At 40.6% G+C, this 23,415-nt stretch overlaps 2 protein-coding genes across 4 annotated transcripts in view; one reads left to right on the plus strand and one right to left on the minus strand.

The window, feature by feature from the left end:
- Window positions 1-18,625, minus strand: part of spo11 (SPO11 initiator of meiotic double stranded breaks) — a 45,416-nt gene extending 26,791 nt beyond the window's left edge. For all 3 annotated transcript variants that reach the window (XM_059978725.1, XM_059978724.1, XM_059978726.1), the window contains exons 1-6: window positions 18,492-18,625; window positions 11,743-11,856; window positions 8,980-9,068; window positions 4,187-4,253; window positions 3,631-3,739; window positions 3,061-3,147 (exon numbers count right to left, since the gene is read on the minus strand). In XM_059978725.1, the coding sequence (XP_059834708.1) occupies window positions 3,061-3,147; window positions 3,631-3,739; window positions 4,187-4,253; window positions 8,980-9,068; window positions 11,743-11,856; window positions 18,492-18,622 (597 nt within the window). In that variant the 5' untranslated portion in view covers window positions 18,623-18,625. The remainder of the gene's footprint in view (window positions 1-3,060; window positions 3,148-3,630; window positions 3,740-4,186; window positions 4,254-8,979; window positions 9,069-11,742; window positions 11,857-18,491) is intronic.
- A 3,975-nt stretch (window positions 18,626-22,600) lies between these two features.
- The window catches only part of rtf2 (replication termination factor 2), a 59,610-nt gene continuing 58,795 nt past the window's right edge, over window positions 22,601-23,415 (plus strand). Inside the window, exon 1 of the mRNA XM_059980392.1 lies at window positions 22,601-22,736. Coding sequence (XP_059836375.1) covers window positions 22,668-22,736 — 69 coding nt within the window. The 5' untranslated portion in view covers window positions 22,601-22,667. The remainder of the gene's footprint in view (window positions 22,737-23,415) is intronic.

The raw sequence follows: 23,415 nt of genomic DNA on the forward strand, positions 1-23,415 counted from the left end.
CTATGCTATTGCACCACTTTGGTATGTTTTTGAATGTTTCCTACACTGCCATACTACTCCTGTGTAAAATACAGAATGTTTCCTGAAAATCAAAAAACTGCAGATGCTGGACATTTGAAATAAAAACAGAAAATGCTGTAAACATTCAGAAGGGGTCGGCCAATATCTGTAGAAAGGAAAACAGAGGTAATATTTCAGGAAAACTGGGAGAGAAAGTAAACAAGCTGGGGCTCAATTGAAGGGCGATTAGTATAGAGACGGATAGGACCAAGGCAGTATTTCTGATAAAGTAAACCGGGGTTGTCATAGGGATAAGATGTAAACGGTGTCATCTTGTTAATGCATTAAAGATGGTAATTAGAGAGGAAGATGATAGACAAAGTAAAATGTATTAGCCTTTCGTCCCTTTTTTTTATAACTTCTCTGGCCAAAAGTCAAGTTTTTAGCATTTTATCATGTTTAATGTTTACTTGTGGCCTTTTTATAAAAATTTCCTTCTGCTGCTGACCTAATTCCTGATTTTTGCACTCGATATTTTAACTCCAGTGAAACAATAACATTTGCCACTACAAAATTTAAGTGATATTATAATTTTATTCTATTATTGTTTGTTATTTCAGCTTCTGCTTTAACCTTCTTGTATGAATCAATCTTTAATTCAATATTTGTAAAATAATTTTATGTCCAGTTCGTAACCTGTTAGAACTTTTCAATCTGATTTACTGCTCAGTCAGCTGAATGACATTGCTATTCATGAACGCAGAAGGGACCGGACAACAGTTGAGTAGGAACAAAGACCATCTATACCACACTGCCTGGTGAATGTTTTTGACCAGTTGCAAGAATGCCCTTTCATCATTCACTATAATAATGGCCACAAATTCTAATCCAAAGGCTGGCATACCAATAAGCTTGAAGAACCAATATTGCAAATATTTTAAGTTATAAAAACAAACCCGCATAGAATAAATCTTAAATCAGTGTGATACCTGTGGCTAGATTTACAGTTGTTAGATTTATAAGTACTTTTGCAAGGGTATTTACTATAAATCCATAAGGCATTTGAATTAATTTCACTAGAAGAAATCAATGATCCTTTATTCTTTTTCATTTTAATATGGATTCAGCACCAGAATTGTATTGGGGAGAGGACACTTGCAAGAGGTGTATGGTAAAGTTAATAAAAACCTAATATTTAGGATTATCTTGGAGAAGGCTGGAGAAGAAATACAAAATCTCAAAGCACAAAGTACACTGCAGATGCTGTGGTCAAATCAACATGTACAAACAAGCTGGAGGAACTCAGCAGGTCAGGCAGTATCTGTGGAAATGAGCAGTCAATGTTTTGGGCTGAGACCCTTTGACAGGACAAAATCTCTCTTCAGTAGGGTATAGCAAAATACAAGCTTGGAAAACTCTATTCCTTTCTTTGGCTTCACATCTCGTAACTCATATTAGAACCCCAATGTTGATAAGGCCATTTGGTTCATTGAGTTCAATCCTATTCTCAGGATATTGCCATTGGTCTGATTCGTCCAGTTACTTCGCTGTAAAACATCCCATGTGCATCAACTCCTACCCCTACAGATCTCCTGTTGCGTACCTGCACCTGAGGCAATTTTACAATAGCCAATTAACTATTAGGTATTAGTGGGATGTGGGGAAAATCTGTGTGGTCACGGGGAGAATATGCTATATAGGCAGTCCCCGGGTTACATACGAGTTCTGTTCCTGAGTCCGTCTTTAAGTCTGATTAGTACATTTGTTGGAACAAGTACATTCGTTATTATTTAGCGTCAGTAAGTCAAACGTTTGTCTTAGTATGTAGCATATATTTTACCTTTCTATGCTTATAAAACACTTAAGAAACGTATGTATTCCAATAATTAAACCACCATGTTGCTTAGTAATAATTATAGCTTTCATCGGGGCAGGACCTCTCACATGTTCCATTATTCTCACTTTATCCTTCATCCTTTAAAATTGTTCCAATCGTTGACCAACTGTAGCCTAACGATTTTCCAATGACCGAAGGTGTTTCACCTCTTTCCAAACGCTTTATTATTTCCACTTTATTTTCAATTGTGATCGCTTCCCATCAATGGAACAGAAACACCGTGGGCGGCGGGTCCTGAGCTCCGCTGGCTCACGAGGTCCACTGGGTCCAAAGGACCACTGCACTGAATTCCCCAGGTCCAAAAGTCCATCGCACTGAGACAGGTTAAATGGGACAAGTGGGGGCTGTGCTGGGTTTGGATATTTGATCCTCCACAATATACTGTGTGAGAATTTAAACTGGAGGTGGCAGTGGTTTTTTTTTGTGAGGTTTTTTTGTGAGGTTGCACGGATGGTATGGGAGTCACTGGATCAACATCAAGCTGGCACGGGAGTGGTCTGTCACTGATTGAACTTGAGAACCTCCGTTCTCCAGCCCGGCACTGATCTCACTGTGCCACCAGGCGACCGGAACGGGGGTGGGCGGGGGTCAGGGTGAAGCTTACTAAGAAAAATTTAAGCCAAATACAAAGTTAAACACTCAACACAGTGTCAACTGCAATGACTTAAAATGGTGGACGGCGTCACGATCCAACTTAAAATGGCAGACAGCGTCGCGATCTGACTTAAAATGGTGGACGGCGTTCTCCTTCCTTGGTTCGTAAGAATGAGTTGTCCATAAGTCGATCGTTCATAACTCGGGGACTACCTGTACAGAGAACACGATGAAACCCAAGTTCCTGGAGCTATGCAGTCTTAAAATCACTGAGCTGATTTCCATATCCATCACATGTTCCTGTGTAAGAGAACACTTACTACAGTAAAAAAAAAGCTGCTTAATTAGTTATTGTTTAATTGATGTACAATAATCTCAAACTTTTATGGAAAGTATCTGTAAACAGAAAACACAACTACATGGAATTACATGAATAAAAAGTAATGGATTGCTTCCTGATCATCATTTTTCAATATTGGTCCACAAATTTATTCTTCTCCAATACAAATCTTTCCTAATAGAAGCTTAAAGACTAATTTGAGAATCTCTACAGTAAACCTGGTACATACCTTAGAACTGCAAGCACAATTGACTCTGCTGCCATCTTCCTCAGTGTAGCATAGATCACCTGCAATGCAGCCTTTTGAGGTGGAGAGCTCAAAGAGAGAAATCAAGTGTTTTATAAAATAAATAATTGCACACATTTTGCACTTCAATACTTAATGAACATTATGCATTGATAATAATTATAGCATAAAATATTCACATGAAAAATCCCCGATATATTCAAAACTTTCTTCTTCTTGCTAAAACTGTGATTTAATTAGCTGAGTGAAAATTACTAAAAATTACTTTATAACATTTATCTATCATTCCATTTTCTGGAAAACAATACTGACAATTAAAAAGGCTGCTTAAATAAAATTCAATAACTCCATTACAGCTCTTAATAGCTGTCTTACGTATTTCCTCTGCAGTTTGCATTAGAGTCATTCAGATTTCCACCTGTATGATACAATGCTGGCCATTCCTTGGGGAAGTTGCATTATTATGAACATGTCTTTGTTAAAAAATACTTTCACCATTTCTTTATTTTTAAGTACAAATTATCATTTAGATTGTATGTACTAAGCACTTACAACATGAAGGCTTCTGCGTGGGACTTTCAGCATGCAGCATACATCATTGATAATACCATCAAGAATAACTTGTGAGCCAAACAACTGTGTATCATTATAGTATAGATCCCTGAAACAAAAATGACCATCATCATTTATTCATTGTTATTAAGTTAAAATCCTGTAATTTTCTACCTAACAGCATTGTGAAACATGTTCACTAAGTGAATTGTTCTAGATTAATAAAGTAGTTTAACACAATCTTCTCAATGTAACTCTAAGCTCTATCCTTGATTATATCACTCAAAAATAATACAAAATCAAAGTAAATGAAGACATGATCAAATTCCTGGATGACAACATTGAATCCACTTACACAGCAGGATTTTGGTTTCATAGGTGTGGCTTACCAAGTGATGGTGATACAGGTGCCCAATTTCTGTTTTTCCCTCATTGCTTTTTTTACAGCAAAGTATGACAAGTAAGTTCTTAATAAAAATAACAGGCAGTACAGATATTTGCTGTCTCCTCCATCAGATCTACAGTACATTATCATATTATCTTAATATTCATTTACCTTTTAGTTGCATAAGTATTGCTCTGCACCAACTTGTAAATCATCGACAAGGTCCTCAGTATCAGAGCTGCAAGGAAAATTGTTGTTACTAGAAGTGACTTTTGCTTTCATAACTCTTTCATTTCATCCTCTGTTATGCAGTAACATAAAAAGTTCCATATCCAGCACACAATACATAAATACTGTTCAACCTCAACCGTCTTTAAATGAAGACCATTTTGACTACGCTTCTGAGTAGCTTGACCTGGCAACAGAATATCTGGAATGTTTGAATTGTGCATGTTTGATGGCTTATGAAATCAAATATAAATAATAATGCACATATAGCAAAATATTCCTAAGCAGCTTGCACAGATGCCCTGATTGAATGTACTGTATATGAAACAAAGAAGCACAGATTAGGAGAAGTGATCAAAGCATGGTAAACGAGATAGCTTTAAAGGCTGATATTCAAGTAATCAAAGACAAATGAAGATCGCTGAAAGCTGAGCTTCCACTGTTGAGGAAGAGAGACATTATAGTCTCGTGGTCAGAATCAAAAAAACTGATAAAGTTAGAGTGGGACAAACCTGTTCACCTTGACATTAACAACAGAATGAGAGAAGGTCAAAGTAAGATGAACTCAGAAATTAAAATACTTGATGCACCATCAATAACTCACACAGACGTAAGGCGAGATATCGGCTTTTATTGACTGAAGAAGGAACCAGCAGTGAGTGACCATCATATTACATCCTGGAGAATGAGGCAGAGGATCAGACCTCGATCGCCTTTATACAGGGGCCTGTGGGAGGAGCCACAGGAGCAGTCAGAAGGGGGCGTGTCCAGACAGGCACATAGTTCACCACAATACTAAATTTGAAGGGGTGAGCAGAAAGTCTCTAGAGGTGAGAGAGATGGACTTGTAGTAGCAGAATTTTGGATGAGTTTAAATTACTGCAGTAAGGTATGTTGGATAGTAGAACATTGAAATGGAATAATTGTCTGGAGGTTATAAGGGCACAATGAAGGATTTGGCAGTAAATGGGATAGATAGATGATGCTGCAGTGTGGAGGCATGTAGTTCTTATGATGGACAAGATGATTTCAAATTCTCTTTATTGAATTGAGTAAAGAAGCTGAATTCGTAAATGGTTACATTCAGCCTCAGAGATTAATCAGGGTGGCAAACTGAATTGGTGATAAGATCATTGCAAGACATCTGCATTTTTCTCAATTCAGCTGGAAAAAAGATGTGACTAATTCTGAACTGGTTATCAATCAAGTAAAAATGGGTGGAGAGGCAAAGCTAGGAAATACAATGGATTATGATTAATTAGGTCATTGGTTAATCAGAGCAGTTGTATATTTGGGACAACTCTAAAAGAACAAAAACTATATCTAGAAAATGGCCAGGATTCCTATTGATATTCTGAACACTATACCACTTAAATGGGGCAGGAGACTGTTGCCAAACAGTTTCTAACTAGCGTCAGTTGTGTGCACTTGCGTGGCTGTTAAGAATAACCAGCTTTTAAATAGCATCAGTTGTGTGTTCAAAAGACAGTGATTTTTGTCACTGTTATTTAGCAAGAAATAAGCAATAAGACAATTCAGAACTATTTTGCTCACTGCAGTTTCAAGCATTCAGGCTTGGAGATGCCAGAAACAGCCAGGAGTAAAAATAAAACAATTTCACTACTTCAACAGGTCAGAAATTATGAAGAATCTGAAGGTATCTTTAATGTTATGATGAAAATTAAGATTCTGAGGATGCAATCATCTAAAGCATTGTATGAATGCAGTCCATTACCTGCACTAGGTATTTTCACTCATTCTGTTCATTTATAGTCAACCACGAGAACACAGCAGATGAATTCCTCCATTGGTAACTATTAAGACTGAAGGACTTTGAGTCCTGATGAAGGGTCTCGGCCCAAAACATCAGCTGCTTACTCTTTTCCACAGATGCTGCCTGGCCTGCTGAGTTCCTCCGACATTTTGTGTGTATTACTTTGATTTCCAGCAACTTCAGATTTTCTCTTGATTAAGAACTAATATAGTTTTATTGTATCACTGAGGTATTAGTAGTGTTCTCACTTGTTCTGTATTTCTTTTAAATACATAAATTGTTACTCAGTTAAACAACAGTTTGTCTTTTTTTTATACCTTTTAACTATTTCCCTAAAAGTTTGACTAATTAGGGCAGCTCTTAATTGGACCAAAATGTACTGGTTCTGATGTGTCCTAATTAACTGGACTCTACTGTATACATAAAATAAGTTAACAAGAGTAGGCCACTTGACACCTCACGCCTTCTTCAATACCCTTATATTCAATTCCACATCAATAAATTTTAAAATTATTTTAACTGTTCTAATTACTAGATGTACCTGTATACCAGCCTTTTGTAAATCATGCACTAGGGCAAACCCTCTGCATGTCAGTGTTTTTAATCTCTTGTCATTTAGATGATATGCTTCATATTTTTAAAATTTACTGACAAAATGGACAATTTCACATTTTCTATATAATGCTGTTTGCTAGAAGTTTGCCACAGCTTAATTGATCCTTTGTAGCTGTTTGATGTAGGAGTTTGAATTACCATTGAGAATTTGGAAAACGAAATAAAGAATTCATTTTTAATAATGATTTATGTGTACTGCACAATCCTACTGAAAAACTGACTTTGTGTTTTCTGGTGATAGTTGTTGATAAATCCAGTTGGTTTACATGTCAAAAATGTTTTGCAAGTGTAAGTTTCTGTCATCGGTCTATACATTTGGAAGGACCTGTGTTGCACTAGCAGCAGTAAAATCAGTGCAAATATTAAAAACCCTATAGAAATTAGACAAATTTCTATCACCTTCTCCATCTCATTGACTACATTCTTCGAAGTATTGTTTCATTTGTGCTTTTAGGTAAAGGCTAGGACTAGATGGAGCAATAATGTGTCCTAAGACCAAATAAAGAGAACCCAATTAAATAAATAGCACAAAACATTATATTTGTTCATTTATTTATTGAGAAAAGTAATCCTATTTTACATGTATTTATTGGAAAAAGTATGTGAACTTCTGGGGTAATGCCTTCTACAAAAGCTATTGAAGTGAAGTGTTCCAACCAATGAGATGCGATTAGAGGTGTAGGTTGTAGAGCTGCCCTGCCTTCTATAAAAAAAAGCACACAAAGACAGGTTACTGACAGAGCCTACTCTTCTCAAGAAAGATCTGTTTATGTACACCATGCCTCATGGAAACGACTCTCAGGGGATCTTAGAAGAATTATAAAGATGCAGGAAACTGAAAAAGGCTACAAAAGCATTTCTAAAGACCCGAGTGTTCATCAGCCTACAGTAAAAGAAATTGTCTACAAATGGAGAAACTCAGTACTGTTGCTACTCTCCCTAGGAGTGATGATCCTGCAAAGATCAAAACAAGAGCACAACGTGCAATGCTGAAAGAGGTATAAAGGGCCTCAAGGGTAACAGTAAAAGACCTGCAGAAATTTCCAGAACTTGCTAAAATAACTGTTTATGTGTCCACTATAAGAAAATCACTGAACAAGACTAGTGTTCGTGAAAGGACACCATGGAGGAAACCACTGCTCTCCAAAAAAAAGACATTGCTGCATGTCTCAAGTTTGCAAAAGACCAGCTGGATGTTCTACACAAGGAAATCTGCAGATGCTGGAAATGCAAGCAACACACACAAAATGCTGGTGGAACACAGCAGGCCAGGCAGCAAATATAAGAAGCACTGTCAACGTTTCGGGCCGAGACCCTTCGTCGACTGTGCTTCTCCTTATAGATGCTGCCTGGCCTGCTGTATTCCACCAGCATTTTGTGGGTGTTGGATGTTCTACAATGCTTTTGGGAGAATGTTCTGTGGACAGGTGAGACTAAAGTTGAACTTTTTGGCAGAAATGCACAATGCTATGCTTGGAGGAAAAAGGGCACTGCACACCAACACTAAAACAGTCATCCCAACCGTGAAGCATGGTGGAAGGAGCATCTTGGTTTGGGGCTGCTATGCTCCCCAGGGCCTGGACAGCTTTCCATCGTTGAGGGAACAATGAATTCAAAATCGCATCAAGACATTTTACAGGAGAATGTCAGGATAGCATTCCATCACCTGAAGCGTAATAGAATTAAGATAATGCAACAATGATCCAAAAAACAAGAGTAAATCAATAACAGAATGATTTAAAAAGAAGAAAATTCATTTTTTGGAATGGCTAAGTCAAAGTCCCAACCTTAATCCTATAGAAATCTTGCGGAAGGGCTTGAAGCAAGCAGTTCAGGCAAGGAGCCCACCAACATCCCAGAGCTGAAGCTGTTTTGTAAGGAGAAATAGCCCAGAATTCCTCCAAACCAATGTGCAGAACTGATCAACAATTACTGGAAATGTTTGGTTGAAGCTATTGCTGCACGGGAGAGGGGGGGGTTTACATCAATAACTGAAAGCAAAGGTTCATATACTTTTTCCAACAAATACATGTAATATTGGATCATTTTTCTCAATAAATAAGTGAAGAAGTATAATGTTTTTGTGTTATTTACTTGATTGGGTTCTCTTTAGTTTTAGGCCTTGCATAAAGATCTTATCACATTTTAGGTCATATTTATGCAGAAACAGAGAAGATTCCACAGGGTTCACAAACTTTCTTGCACCACTATATATATTTATTAAGCAATATTTCCCATTGAATAATTTTGCATTTAATCAGTAGACATTTTTAGATATCAAATATACAATTAAGTATACAATAAGTGATACATTTGTCTGGCAGCAATCACTAAAATAATACCTTACCGAACCTGCGGACAGATTTGGAACATTGACACCTCACTTTGCTCACAGTGCAATCAGATACCATCTGTAAACCAACATTGCCATCAAACCTGTCAATACAGAAAATGTTAGCTTTTACTTCCTATTACTAGTAGTACATCACAGAAACAGGCCATTCATCCCATGATAACTGTGTGGGCCACAATGCCAAACTAAACTAATCTGCCTGTACATGATCCATATCACTTTGTTCCCTGCATGTTTGTGTGGCTTTCTAAGTCTACGTCCGCACTAGACTGGATAAATCCATAACCAAAGCTTTTTCTCTTCATTTTGACCCTCCGTCTACACTGAAACAGCGTTTTCCTCTCCTAAAAGCTGAGCTTTTCTAAAACGCCCCCCAGAGTGTATAAATTTGAAAATGCCGATTAGGCAGAGTAATGTGGACGGGGTAACCGGAGACTTCTAAGAATGCTGTTATGACGTGCCAGAACAGATGGTGGCAGCAGTGAAGCATTTCATTGTTTTCTTGAACACAACCCCCCACACAACCTAACAATTTCAGAACAGATGGCAATGAGACTGAAGCCAAAAGGGTTAGAAATGTACTTACCAAATACTTTGACCCATAACTTACTGAATAAATAAGTATACTCACTTTGCCCTGTTTCTGTCCTTGCTTCTATGACGGTGGTTTACCTATTTATTTAAGTACTTTTCTGACAATAGATGTGTAACAGCCTAATGTGACATTGTATGGAAATACAAGATAACACTGATGCAAACATGTTTTATACATTTAACAAGGAGCTTTATTAATGCAACAGAGTTAGTCAATTTTTCAATGTTCATTGTCAGCTGGGGCATACTGCCTGCAAACGCCCTGTCACTTGCCTCCATATGCTCCAGTTATTTGTTTTTTTGTTTTAAGTCCTCCTGCATAAGAGCCAAAAGCTGTCCGTTGTTTGGCAATTTCCTTTTAAGTTTTTCTGGTCTGTAACTGCACAAACGCGCACTTTCACAGCGAGAGTCAACACCAAACATGTCGCTTGTTTCTGTAGATGTGTCCTGCGCATGCCCAGTAGGAGGAGATTCACCCAAATACCCATTTTAATGTGGACGGAGGCATTTTCAAAAATGCTTGATGTGGACGCCTATCGTTTTTATGCAAAATCGGCATTTTCAAAATTATCTGATCTAGTGTGGACATAACCTAAGTGCCTCTTAAACACCACCTGCTTCCATCACCACTCCTGGCAATATGCTCCAAGCACCTACCACCTTGGTGGAAAAAAATACTTACCCTGCACATCTTCAACTTTCCACCTTTTTAACAGCAATATTTCTACTGCCTTGTTAATACAAAAATTGAATTTTGCAATTGATTCTAATTCTAACGAAAATTAATTTGTTCACAAAGCATATCCTTTTTGAATGTCCTTTAGTACAAATGTAATATCCTGGTTTAAGATCAAGCCTTATTTTATTAATACAGTCATGCTGTGGGTATTTTATTTTCTGCAGATTTTCTCAAAATACAATAAGTGTTTCTTCAATCACATTATATAATCCAGTAACAAAAGACATTTTGGGCCGAGATGTTGACAGTGCTTCTCCTTACAGATGCTGCCTGGCCTGCTGTGTTCCAGCAGCATTTTGTGTGTGTTGTTTGAATTTCCAGCATCTGCATATTTCCTCTTGTTTGCTATATAATTGAGTATTTCATTTCTGCTGTTTAAAATAAAAATTCAGTTGATTGATAAGTTAGCTTTGTTAAATTAGCTAATAGGATTTGTCTTGGATACATTCTAGAAAGAGCATGAGAAAAGAATGGGGGGGGGGGCATTTTTTTTATCCCACAAGGGACAGCTCTGGATTTCAAAAAGAATGGAAATGGTCAACAAAGATCAAAGAAGAACCTGGTGAAACGTGCACAGAACCTATTTGGAAGGACAGATACTGATGTTGGGAAATCCCCATGCAGACAATGCTCTCACAGAGAATGTACAGATAACTTTTAGTTAGCTAGTTCACACACTACATTGAAGAAAATTCGATGTTTTTTCTTTGGATGTTGCATGAATATTTGTTTCCTGGGACAGGCTCTTCAGTGCAAAACTGTTTCATGTTTTGAGTAAATCAAAATCAGATTTAATATCACTGGCATATGTCATGAAATTTGTTAACTTTACTGCAGCAGTACAATAAAATACATGATTAAAAAAAGAAAAAAATACTGAGTCGACTGAGTTAAACAATGATCTCCAACGATTATGTGCATGATATCGACTATTATTTATATACATAATGGGCCTTTATTTTATATTATATAATATTATTGTTTTTGTTATAGTTTAACATTTTTGTCAATATATTTTTGATCTAATCTTATACTGGTGTGAGTTAAATTATTGCTTCCCAGCAAATGGTAAATTCGCATGGGTATGTCAGTGTTAATACAGTAACTCCTTTGTTTTCCCATGGAAGGAACACTCAAACTTTTATGTTTGTGTATACCCGAACTCTCATTTACCCTAGATGTGGTTATTTAATGGAAATAACCTCTTTCATTGTTATTCCCATGCATTAAGATACGTTGCTGTTTGGCTGAGTTCACAGTAATACCTAACTCATTACCAGCCCTCGGAGACAGCGTTATGCAAACATTGTGATATTTGGACTAACTAAAGACCATGTAACTTGCTTTACAAGATTAATAGGACACTTGAATTTTTCAGAGGAGCATTGTACTACAATCATCACATGAATATGGTATCAACATACCTAATATTTTCCCAGGATGATCTTCTATCAAAAACAATAACTGGGGCCTCTCCATTTGCAAGATATGCCAATGTCTCCTGGATAATATTTTCAATTGCTTTAAGAACATCAGAACTGAAATAATTAAAATTTAAAAATGTTATTCAAGGTGGTGACATACTTAAATTACAGCATGAGTAATGAAATGTATATTGTTAAAATAATGCATCAAGAATTATTTTGTGACTTTTTTGCACAGTTGAGTATTCCATGACTGTTTGACATTTAACTTAGAAATTAAATATTCAGTTACAACTTGGGGATTTAATGGTTAGGGGTCAGATAAGTTCTGAGGATGAGAACAAGATTCCCAGATAGTATATTCACAAGACAAAAAAAGCAGAAGTAGGCCATTTGGCCCATCGAGTCTGCTCCGCCCCTCCACCATGAGCTAAACTATTCTCCCATCTAGTTCCAATTTCTGGCTTTTCCCCCATAAACCTTGATATCCTGACTAATTAGATACCTATGAATCTCCTCCTTAAACACCCTCAATGATCGAGCATCCACAGTTGCATATGGCAACGAATTCCATAAATCCACAACCCTCTGGCTAAAAAAATTTCTCCTCATCTCTGTTTTAAATTGGTACCCTCTAATTCTAAGACTATGACCTCTTGACCTGGACTCACCCACCAAGGGAAACAGCCTTTCCACATCTACTCTGTTGCCTATTGCATGCCAGTCAGGAACATCTCAAATGGAGTCTATGGCATTCTTAAGCGGGAGAGTAAGTAGCGAGAGGCTGTGTTTCATTCGGTAGGAAAGATGACAAGTTCCTGCAAAGTGTGTTCAGGCAGTCAGTACTAAGTTAAAGGACAGGACCTCCAAGGTTGTGATCTCAGGATTGCTATCCATGTCCCATGCTAGAGAGGCCATTTAACACTTGGCTAAGGAGATAGTGCATGAGGGAGGGCTTCAGATTTTTGGATCATTGGGTCTCTTCCAGGAAAGGCGGGACTTGTACAGAAGGAATGGCTTGTACCCGAAGTGGAGCGGAACTTAATATCATTGCGGAAAGGTTTGCTAGTGCTGTACCAGGAAGTTTATACTAGAGTTGCAGGGGTATGGAAACCAGAGCAGATAGTAGAGTAGTTGCAGGAAAAGATATTGTTAAGCTTACATATAAAGCCAGGAATCGAAAGGTTGAACATGGTGGGAATAATGTCCTGAGTTGCATCTACATCAATGCAAGGAGTATTGCTGGAAAGGCGGATGTGCTTAGAACACGGATCAGCATGTGAAATTATGACATTAGTGAGACTTGTTTGCTGGAGGGGTAGGACTGGAAGCTCAATGTTTTGGGATCCAATTGTTTTAGACGTGACAGAGTGGGAGGGATTAAAGGGTGACATTACTAGTTAGGGAAAATGTCACATCAGTGCTCAGATAGGATAGACTGGAGAGCTCACCTACTGAGACTATATGGGTGGAACTGAGGAATAAGAAATTCCATGTTAATGGAATTTTATAGACCACCCATGTAGGGGGAGCATGGGGTACCCAGGGAGGGATAGCACCTCTGGTGAGAACCAGATGGGATAACTTCACTCAACTTCATTCACCCCAGTGCAATGGCTTTTCCTCTTTAAAAATTATCTTGCACAGGTCTAATCAATGTTCAATACAACAGACAACCAACAGTATAGACAAGAATGGTCAGTGGGATTTAGAGGAACAAGTTTGTAGAGAGATCACAAACTTTGGTTAAAAAAAATAAGGTTGAAATAGTAGGTAATTTTAACTTTCTACATATTGACGAGATTTCCCATACTGTAAAAGGAATGAATGGGAAAGCGTTTGTTAAATGTGTTCAGGAAAATTTCCGTAATTAATATATAGATGCCCAAACTAGAGAGAGCGTGTGATAGTTCATCTTATTAGGGAATGAGACAGGGCAGGTGACAGAGCATGTGTAGGGGAACACTTTGCATCTCGTGATCATAATGCCTTTAGTTTCAAGATAATTATAGAACATAAGTCTGGTCCTCAGGCTGAGACTCAAAATTTGGAGAAAGGCTAGTTTTGATGGTATCAGAAAGGAGCTGGGCAAAAATGGATTGGGACAGGTTATTTTCTGACAATGGTATGCTTGGCAAGCACAAGCTATTCAGAAATGAAATTATGTGAGTACAGAGTGTCAAGTACCCCGTGACTGTGTTAAGACCAGCAGAAATGGAAAACACTTTGGAGTCTGTATGGTATTACTGTAAACTAATAGTGTTTATTAGTAAATTAAGCAATACAGTACTATAAAATGCAAATATATGAAACAGGTTAGCAATGATATATACAGAAGTGTGGAGATAGGAACCAAAACCAGGCTCTTTCAGAGCTGGGGTAAATGGATACAGTCTTACAATATGATGAAGAAAGTTCAGTTCAGTTGAGGTTGAGGTAGTTGTTTGAGTATCATTGGAGAGAGAGAGAGAAATGGTGAGAGGTGAAGCAGTTGCCGTCGATCTTCCCGTTGTCTCCTTAAGTCCTGTTCTGGTCGCCGACTATGACCATGCCAAGTACGACCGTTCTTCAGTGGCGAAACTATCACCCAGGCAAGGCAGGACACACAAATAGTTCCCCCACCAGTCGCACCTTCTCACACTGTGAACCACTGATCGATTCCCCGAATCGATCCTCCAAACCCCACCTTCAAGAATCTTAACAAGCAGGCAAAGTGTCCTTGGAGAAAAGGTGAACAATCAGCCGAGGAACCACAACCTTATGTTCTCTCTCTCCCTCTCCCTCTCCTTCTCTCTCTCTCTCTCATTAGCACTGGACACTTACCCCTCTCTCAATAGCAGCACAACCAGTGTCCAAAAGCCAGTCTCATTCTCCCGACATTTTAAAGTGATTGTCCACAGACAATATGAACCTTAGGGGTACATAACAAGAGTTTGTATGTTCCTTCAGAATAAAAGGTAAAGATAACAGGTTTAGGGAATCTTGCTTTTCAAGATATTGAGGCCCTGGTTAAGAAGAAGGAGGAGGTGCACAGCAGGTACTTAAGAACACAAGGACAAAAGAAATAGAAACAGGTGGAGGCCATCTGGCCTGTCAAGCCTGCTCCACCATTCAGTAAGATCATGGCTGATCTGACCATGGACTCATCTCCATCTACCTGGCTTTTCCCCATAACCCTTAAATCCCCCACGATGCAAAAATCTATCCAATTTTGTCTTAAATATAATAATAATGATCAATAAACAAGTAAATCAAGCAACACACACAAAATGCTGGAGGAACGCAGCAGGCCAGGTAGCATCTATAAGAAGCGCTGTCAACGTTTCGGGCAGAGACCCTTCATCAGGACTGTAAATCAATCAATTACATATATTGAATAGATTAAAAAACATGCAAAAACAGAAATAATGTATATTTTTTAAAAAAGTGAGGTAGTGTCCAAAGATTCAATGTCCATTTAGGAATCGGATGGCAGAGGGGAAGAAGCTGTTCCTGAATCGCTGAGTTTGTGCCTTCAGGCTTCTGTACCTCCTACCTGATGATAACAGTGAGAAAAGGGCATGTCCTCGGTGCTGGAGGTCCTTAATAATGGACACTGCCTTTCTGAGACTCCGCTCCCTAAAGATGTCCTGGGTACTTTGTAGGCTAGTACCCAAGATAGAACTGACTAGATTTACAACTTTCCACAGCTTCTTCCAGTCCTGTGCAGTAGCCACACCATACCAGACAGTATGGAGACAGCCTGTCAAAATGTTCTCCATGGTACAACTATATAGGTTTTTGAGTGTATTTGTTGACATGCCAGATCTCTTCAAACTCCTAATAAAGTGTAGCCGCTGTCTTGCCTTCTTGATAACTACATCAATATGTTGGGCAGACACGAAGAAATCTGCAGATGCTGGAAATTCAAACAACACACACAAAATGCTGGTGGAACACATCAGGCCAGGCAGCATCTATAGGGAGAAGCGCTGTCGATGTTTCGGGCCGAGACCTTCCTTATAGGTGCTGCCTGGCCTGCTGTGTTCCACCAGCATTTTGTGTGTGTTGTTGTTTCAATATGTTGAGACCAGGTTAGATCCTCAGAGATCTTGACACCCAGGAACTTGAAGCTGCTCACTCTCTCCATTTCTGATCCCTCTGTGAGGACCGGTATGTGTTCCTTCGTCTTACCCTTCCTGAAGTCCACAATCAGCTACTTCATCTTACTGATGTTGAGTGCCAAGTTGTTCTGCGGTACTACTCCACTAGTTGGAGCATCTCACTCCCATATGCCCTCTCTTCACCACCTGAGACCCTACCAACAATGGTTGTATTGTCAGCAAATTTATAGATGGTATTTGAGCTATGCCAAGCCACACAGTCACGTGTATATAGAGAGTAGAGCAGTGGGCTAAGCACGTACCCGAGCTGCGCCAGTGTTGGTAGTCAGCGAGGAGGAGATGTTATCGCCAATCCGCACACATTGTGGTCTTCTGGTTAGGAAGTCAGGGATCCAGTGGCACAGGGAGGTATGAAGGCCCAGGTTCTGCAACTTCTCAATCAGGATTGTGGGAATGATGGTGTTAAATGTTGAGCTATTGTCGATGAATAGCATCCTGACATAGGTGTTTGTGTTGTCCAGGTGGTCTAAAGCCGTGTGGAGAACCACTGAGATTGCATCTGCCATTAACCTATTGTGGTGAAAGGCAAATTGCAAAGGGTCCAGGTCCTTGCTGAGGCAGGCGTTCCGTCTAGTCATGACAACCTCTCAAAGCATTTCATCACTGTCGATGTGAGTGCTACTGGGTGATAGTCGTTAAGTCAGCCCACATTATTCTTCTTAGGCACTGGTATAATAGTTGCCTTTTTGAAACAAGTGGGAACTATTGCCCGTAGCAGTGAGAGGTTGAAAATGTCCTTGAATGCTCCCACTAGTTGACTGTCACAGGTTCTCAGAGCCTTACCAGGTACTACATCGGAACCTTCCGCCTTGTGAGGGTTCACCCTCTTTAAAGACAGCCTAACATTGGCCTCTGAGATGGAGATCACAGGGTCATCAGGTGCAGCAGGGATCATCACAGCTGTGGTTGCATTTTCCCTTTCAAAGCGGCATAGAAGGCGTTGAGTTCATCTGGTAGTGAAGCATCGCTGCCATTCATCCTATTGGGTTTCGCTTTGTAGGAAGTAATATCTTGCAGACCCTATGCAGAGTTGCCATGCATCCGATGTCACCTCCAACCTCGTTCGAAATCGCCTCTTCGCCCTTGAAATAGCCCTCCGCAATCATATCTGGCTTTCTGGTACAGGCCTGGGTTGCCAGACTTGAATGCCACAGATCTAGACTTCAGCAGACAACGACCTTATATACTCAGGAGACAGGCATAGAATCTACAGAACTGAGGTAAAACAGCTGTGAGGTCATGAATCCTACACTGATTAGAGGAGAAGGCTCTTGCCATCTTGGGGTAAGTTAGGGTGGATAAATCCCTAGGGCCTGGCAAGGTGTTCCCTTGGATCTTATGGGAGGCCCAAGCAGAGGTATTTAAAACATCCCTAATGGATGAGGTGCAGAAGGACCGAAGATTATCTAATGTTTTTCCGTTGTTTAAGAAAGGCTCTCAGAATAACCTGGGAAAATTTTGGCCAATAAGCCTGATGTCAGTAATGGGTAAGTTATTAGAAGTTATTCTAATAAATGGACTGGATATATAAGTATTCGAACAGACAGGGACCAATTAGGAATAGTCAACATGGCTTTGTACATGGCAGGTTGTATTAAACCAATTTTATAGTTTTTCCAGGAAGTTACCAGGAAAGTTGATAAAGAAAAGGCAGTGGACTTTAGCAAGGCCTTTGGCAAGGTCCCTCATGGGAGCTTGGTCAAGAAGGTTCAGTCGCTTGTGGTAAAGAGAAGAGCCAGATAGTTGCCTCAATGACTGGAGGACTGTGACTAATGGTATACATAGGGATAGGCAGGATAATTGTTTGTCATCTATCTCAACAATCTGGATGATAATGTGCTAAACTGGATCAGCAAATATACGATGACACCAAGATTGGTTGTGTAGTTGATAGTGAGGAAGACTATTAAAGTTTGCAGCTGGATCTGAACTAGCTGGAAAAATGGGATGAATAATGGCAGATTGAATTTAATGCAGACAAGTGTGAGGTGTTATACTAACTAGGGTAGGACTTTTATGGTGAATGGTAGAGCACTGTGAAACCAAGTAGCACAGAGAGACCTGGAAATACTGATCCATAATTCCTTGAAAGTGGCACCACAGGTAGGTAGGGTTATTACCAGAGCTTTTGACACAATGCCCTTCATAAATCAAAGTATAGGAATTGGGATATTATGTTGAAGTTGTATAAAATGTTGGCGAGGCCTAATTTGAAGCTAGGTGTCAGGTTCCAATCGGGCAGGTTCCTTGCACGCTTTCTATCCACGCTAGCAACTCGACCTCGTTTAAAAAAAGCAGATAAAAGCTAAGGAAATAGCAAAATAAAAAGCCGCCCGATGCACTACAAGGAAAGGAACAACATCAACATGACAAATAAGCATTTGTGAATTTTAATTTAAAGTCTGTGAACCCAGACAACCAACACAGCCAGCGCCTCGTCAGAAGATCAGCCACGACAGCCATCTCCTACAATCCAGCACTCCGCCCCATCCCGGCGTCCAACACCTAGCCCTCGTCCCACAACCGACCTCGTCGATAGCCTGGTCCCCGCCAGCCGGACCTCCACACCCAGGACAGCCCCCGTACCTGTCCAGCGGTTCGGCTCGCACTAGCTGCTGCCCCGAGTCCCGCGGCTCCGACCCTCCCCGCCAAGGCCGCCGGAGAGCCGCACGGAGCCGCTCCACGGGCGGCAGCTCGCGGTCCCGGCCCGGCGCCATCGCTCGAGCTGGGCACGGCAAGCGCGCTCTCGAGGCGAGGCGAGGCGAGGCCCGGCCCGGCCGCGTGGCGGGAATCCTGACACGGGGAGGAGGCGGGTTGGAAATTGGGGTGGGGGAGAGAGGATGTGGGCTGTTCGCCGAGGGATGAAGGTGGCTGGGTGGGGTAATGGGGCAAAGGGGGTAGGTCCTATGGTGGAGTATTCACCTCAGTATTTGAGCTGAATTGAGCTGGGGTGGGAAGGTGGTGGGGTAAAAGGAAAGTGAATGGGTGAGGATGGGGCTGAAGGATATGGGATCAAAAGTATAGCATATTGGGATGGGGAGAGAGGCAGGTGTGTAGGCCAGCACTGACAGAAACGTCAGCCGAGATGACTGGAAATCTCCCTCTTTATAGACCAACTGGCCAGTAAACCTCTGGAGAGAGAAACAGAAGTGTGGTGGCCTCTGTTTCCATTACTGCATTCCCCATGTTGGGCTGAATGGCCTGTGTCTTGGCTCTGTATTTTACATTGAAATAAACCTACATTAACCCAGCTGCTCTTCTTTGATGCTCAAAAAAAAATTAACAATACAGGGGAACCAACAAATCACCCTTTCCATTACCATCCAAACCTTACAATACATGTAGACTGAGGACAGACCTGGGGCTCACAGTAGGCTGGAAGTAAAATTGACACTGGGTTTCAGTCCCAAGAGCTGGGATCAATGGTGAGCCTAATGCCAGGATGAGATTGATAAAGAGCCTGACATCAAGCCTTTGTCTGCAGCAGTGGAACTTGACACTGGGTACCAAGAAGGTCACTGATAGCCTGAGGTTAGACCTTGCTGTTATGGTTAATAGTGAACAGGTATTTAGGAAAGGAAATTGCTTTATTGCAAAAGAATTTGAGTAAATGACTAGACATTTCTTGCTCCAGATATGTGAAATCCTGATGAAGTGCACCATTATTGTACAGGTTTGATCTATGTACCTAAGAAAGGATATAATTCAAAGATCAAAGTAAATGTATTATTGAAGTACATGTGTCACCATATACAATCATGAGATTAATTTTCTTGTGGACATTCTCAATAAATCCAGTAACTGATGTCTACAAAAGACCACGTCCAATATCCTGGACAAATGACCAATGTACAAAAGACCATAAACTGTACAAATACAAAAGAAGCAATGAAATAATAATAATAAATAAATAGCCAATAAATATTGAGGACATTTGATGAAGAGTCTCTGCAAGTGGGTGCATGTATTGTGGGAACAGTCCAGTGATGTGGCAAGTGAAGTTATCCCCTTTGGTTTAAGACACTGATGGTTGAAGGGTAATAACTGTTCCTGAACCTGGTGGTGTAGGTCCTGAGGCTCCTGTGTCTTCACCTTGTTGGCAGCTGTGAGAAGAGAGCATAACCTGGGTGGAAGGGGTCCGTGATGATGGATGCTACCTTTCTGCAACAATGCTCCATGCGGATGTGTTCAATGGTGGGGAAGGTTTTACCTGTGCTGGACTGGGCCATATCCACTACATTCTGTAGGATTTTCTGGTCAAGGACATTGGTGTTTCCATACCAGGCTGTGATACAGCCAGTCAATATACTCTACATTACACATCCATAGAAGTTTGTCAAAGTTATAGATGTCGTGCTGAATCTTCGCAAGCTTCTAAGGGAGCAGAGGCATTGCTGTGCTTTCTTTGTGATTGCATTTACCTGCTGGGCCCAGGACAGATCTTCTGAAATGAATACACTGAGGAATTTTAAGTTGCTGACCCTGTCCACTTCTGATCCCCTGATGGGGACTGGCTCATGGGCCTCAGTTTTCCTCCTCCTGAAGTCAATTATCAGCTCCTTGGTTTTGCTGAGAGGCTGCTGTTGTGGCACCACTCAGCCAGATTTTCAGCCTCCCTCCTATATGCTGATGCATCAGTACCTTTGATTCGGCCAATGACAGTGGTGCCATCAGCAATCTTAAATATGGCATTGGACCTGTGTTTACCCATACAGTCATAAGGGTAAAACAAGTACAGCAGGGGTTTAAGCACATAACCTTGTTGTGCACCTGTACTAATTGAGATTGTGGAGGAGATGTGGTTGCTAGTCCAAACGGGTTGGGGTCTGCAACTGAGGAAATCAAGGATCTAATTGCACAAGGGGGTATTGAGAAGAAGGTTTTGAAGCTTATTGTTTAGTTTTGAGGAGATGATAGTACTGAATGCCGAGCTGTAGTCTATATAGATTATCCTGATGTATGCATCTTAGCTGTCCAGATGTTCCAGGTTGAAGTGAAGAGCCAATGAAATGGCATCTGCTGTGGACCTGCTGTAATAGAAGGAAGGCAGCAAAGGTTTAGCAGATTGATTTCTTGGGTGGAGATATGTCTCAGGAGGAGAGGTGAAGCTAAATTGGTCTTTAATCTTTGAAGAATAAGCATTGATTTCATTGAAACACTCAACATTGTTAGGAAGTATATGAAGACTTCAGAGAGGATGCAGAACCAACTTATCAAAATGATACCAGGGATGAGATGATTTTATTATGTGGGTAAGCAGCAGAGGCTGACATTGTTCTCCAGGAACAGGAAGTGAAGAGTAAATTTGATGGAAGCATTTTAAATCCATGAAATATATTCAGGAGATCAAAAGACACTGTTCCCATTGGCAAAGGTATGAAGGCCTTGGGGTGTAGAATGATGACAGACAAAAGAACCAAAAGTCACACTTGGTCAATCATTTAACAGAGTGGGTATTAATGTCTGGAATGCACTGCCATGTGCAGTAGCAAAGATACTAGATTTTAACTTTCAGAGGGAGAGCTGAATATGTATCTAAAGGATTCATGGTTATAGGGCGAGAACAAGAAGGGATCCAGCAGTAAGTTGTAATCTTACAGTGATTCCTGTTCCACAACAGTACCAAAAAAAAAAACACAAGATAAAGAACACTAATTAAAAGTACAATAAATATAAATACATAAGATAGATTATATACATATATTGATTGTATGTCCATAAAGTGATGCTAGATACAGGAGTGCCTGTACACAAGGTGACTCTAAGAAATGATAAAGTAGTCGTGGTTGGGGATGGGGAGGGGTGTGTTGTTTTACTGCGTGGGGAATGTTTTTGAGTCTGGTGGTCCTGGCGTGTATACTACGTAGCCTCCACGCTGATGGAAGTAGAACAGTCCATGAGTAAGGTGGATGGGATCCTTCACGATACTGCAGTCTTTTCTTCAGGCACTTTTCCGAATATATGTCCGGGGGGAGGGGGCTGGTGCCGGTGAAGCGTTGGACAGTTCTGACTACGCATTGTAAAGCCTTCCTGTTCGCCTTTTTAAAAAAGTTTACATTTATTTACAAATCTTTACTTAATCAAGGACAACGGTCAATTTGACCTCTCTATTACTTGCTTCATCTGCATGTTAGTTTTCAGTGACTTCAGAACAATTATACGCCCATCCTTTGAACGTCAACATTACACAATTTCACATTTTAAAATACTTTACTTTTCTGCGTAATGCGCCTGCATAACACGACTATTTTCCAGATTTCAACCTTACTCTTGCAAATTCGATTTGCACATCTTTATATCCCCTTGAAATCATCTTCCTATCACATTCCCATCAATTTTGTATCATTAACACACTCGTAAACACGGCATTCTGTCTCCCCAGTTAAATAGCTTGGTGAAGATTTATAGATTTTGACCCTGACTCTGATCCCTGCCGTCAACATGTCACGGCGTGCAAACAGAATAAAGATCCTTTTCTCCCATTTAACATTTTAACCTTCTGGTCTGTTGCTTAATACCAATGCAATTCCTACTAAGAGTTTTATTCTAATTTGAAAGGACGCTGCAGGTTAACCTCGGTGGGTTTAAATAGCTTGAACCAGCGGCGATTCCGGGAGAGGGGCGTGGTTTTGTGGTCCGGAAAGAGGCGGGGCGAGGCTGATGACGAAGAGGGGCGTGAATAGCGGTTGCCCAATCAGGGGAACGCAGACCCTGCGTGAGGCCTGTTGTGTTTCCGTGTCTGCATTGACTGGTGGAGCTGTGATGGGTTGCGACGGAGGAACTATCCCTAAGCGTCATGAATTAGTGAAGGGTCCCAAGAAGGTGGAGCAGGTGAGGAGCGACTCTCTCTCTTCCCCCCTCCAGTCACGTCTGTGGTTTCAGCCGGCGCCCTAGACAAGACTTTTTGTCGAGGCTGCTGGTGCGGAGTTAGGCCATAGCGGCGGGACTCGAGTTGTCAGGGTTGCTTGGTGTCGGTCCTCAGACTGAGGAGAGGGACTACGGTGGCTGCAATTCGCTGGCCTCGTGAAAACAGAATAAACTGGAAAAAGGCAGATTTTGCGCGCCAGTCAGAGTGCTCTCCACAGGACATTTGTAGACATTTTCAAGTATTTTAGGTGATAAGCAAAATCTCCTCAAACTCCTGCTGTCTTGCCTTCTTTATAGCTGCATCGATATGTTGGGACCAGGTTAGATCTTCAGACATATTGACACCCAGGAACTTGAAATTGCTTACTCTCTCCACTTTCTTCCCTCAATGAGGATTGATTTGTGTTCCCTTATCTTAGCCTTTCTGAAGTCCACAATCGGCCCCTTTGGCCTTACTGATGTCGAGTGCAAGGTTGTTATTTGCGCCACCACTCAACTAGCTGGTATATCTCGCTCCTGTAAATCCTCTCAGCGCCATCTGTGATTCTGCCGACAATGTATCATCAGCAAATTTATAGGTAGTGTTTGAGTATGCTTAGCCATACAATCATGGGTATAGAGAGTAGAGCAGTGAGCTAAGCAC

Source organism: Hypanus sabinus, chromosome 9, assembly GCF_030144855.1.
Source record: "Hypanus sabinus isolate sHypSab1 chromosome 9, sHypSab1.hap1, whole genome shotgun sequence".
Classification (NCBI taxonomy): Eukaryota; Metazoa; Chordata; class Chondrichthyes; order Myliobatiformes; family Dasyatidae; genus Hypanus; species Hypanus sabinus.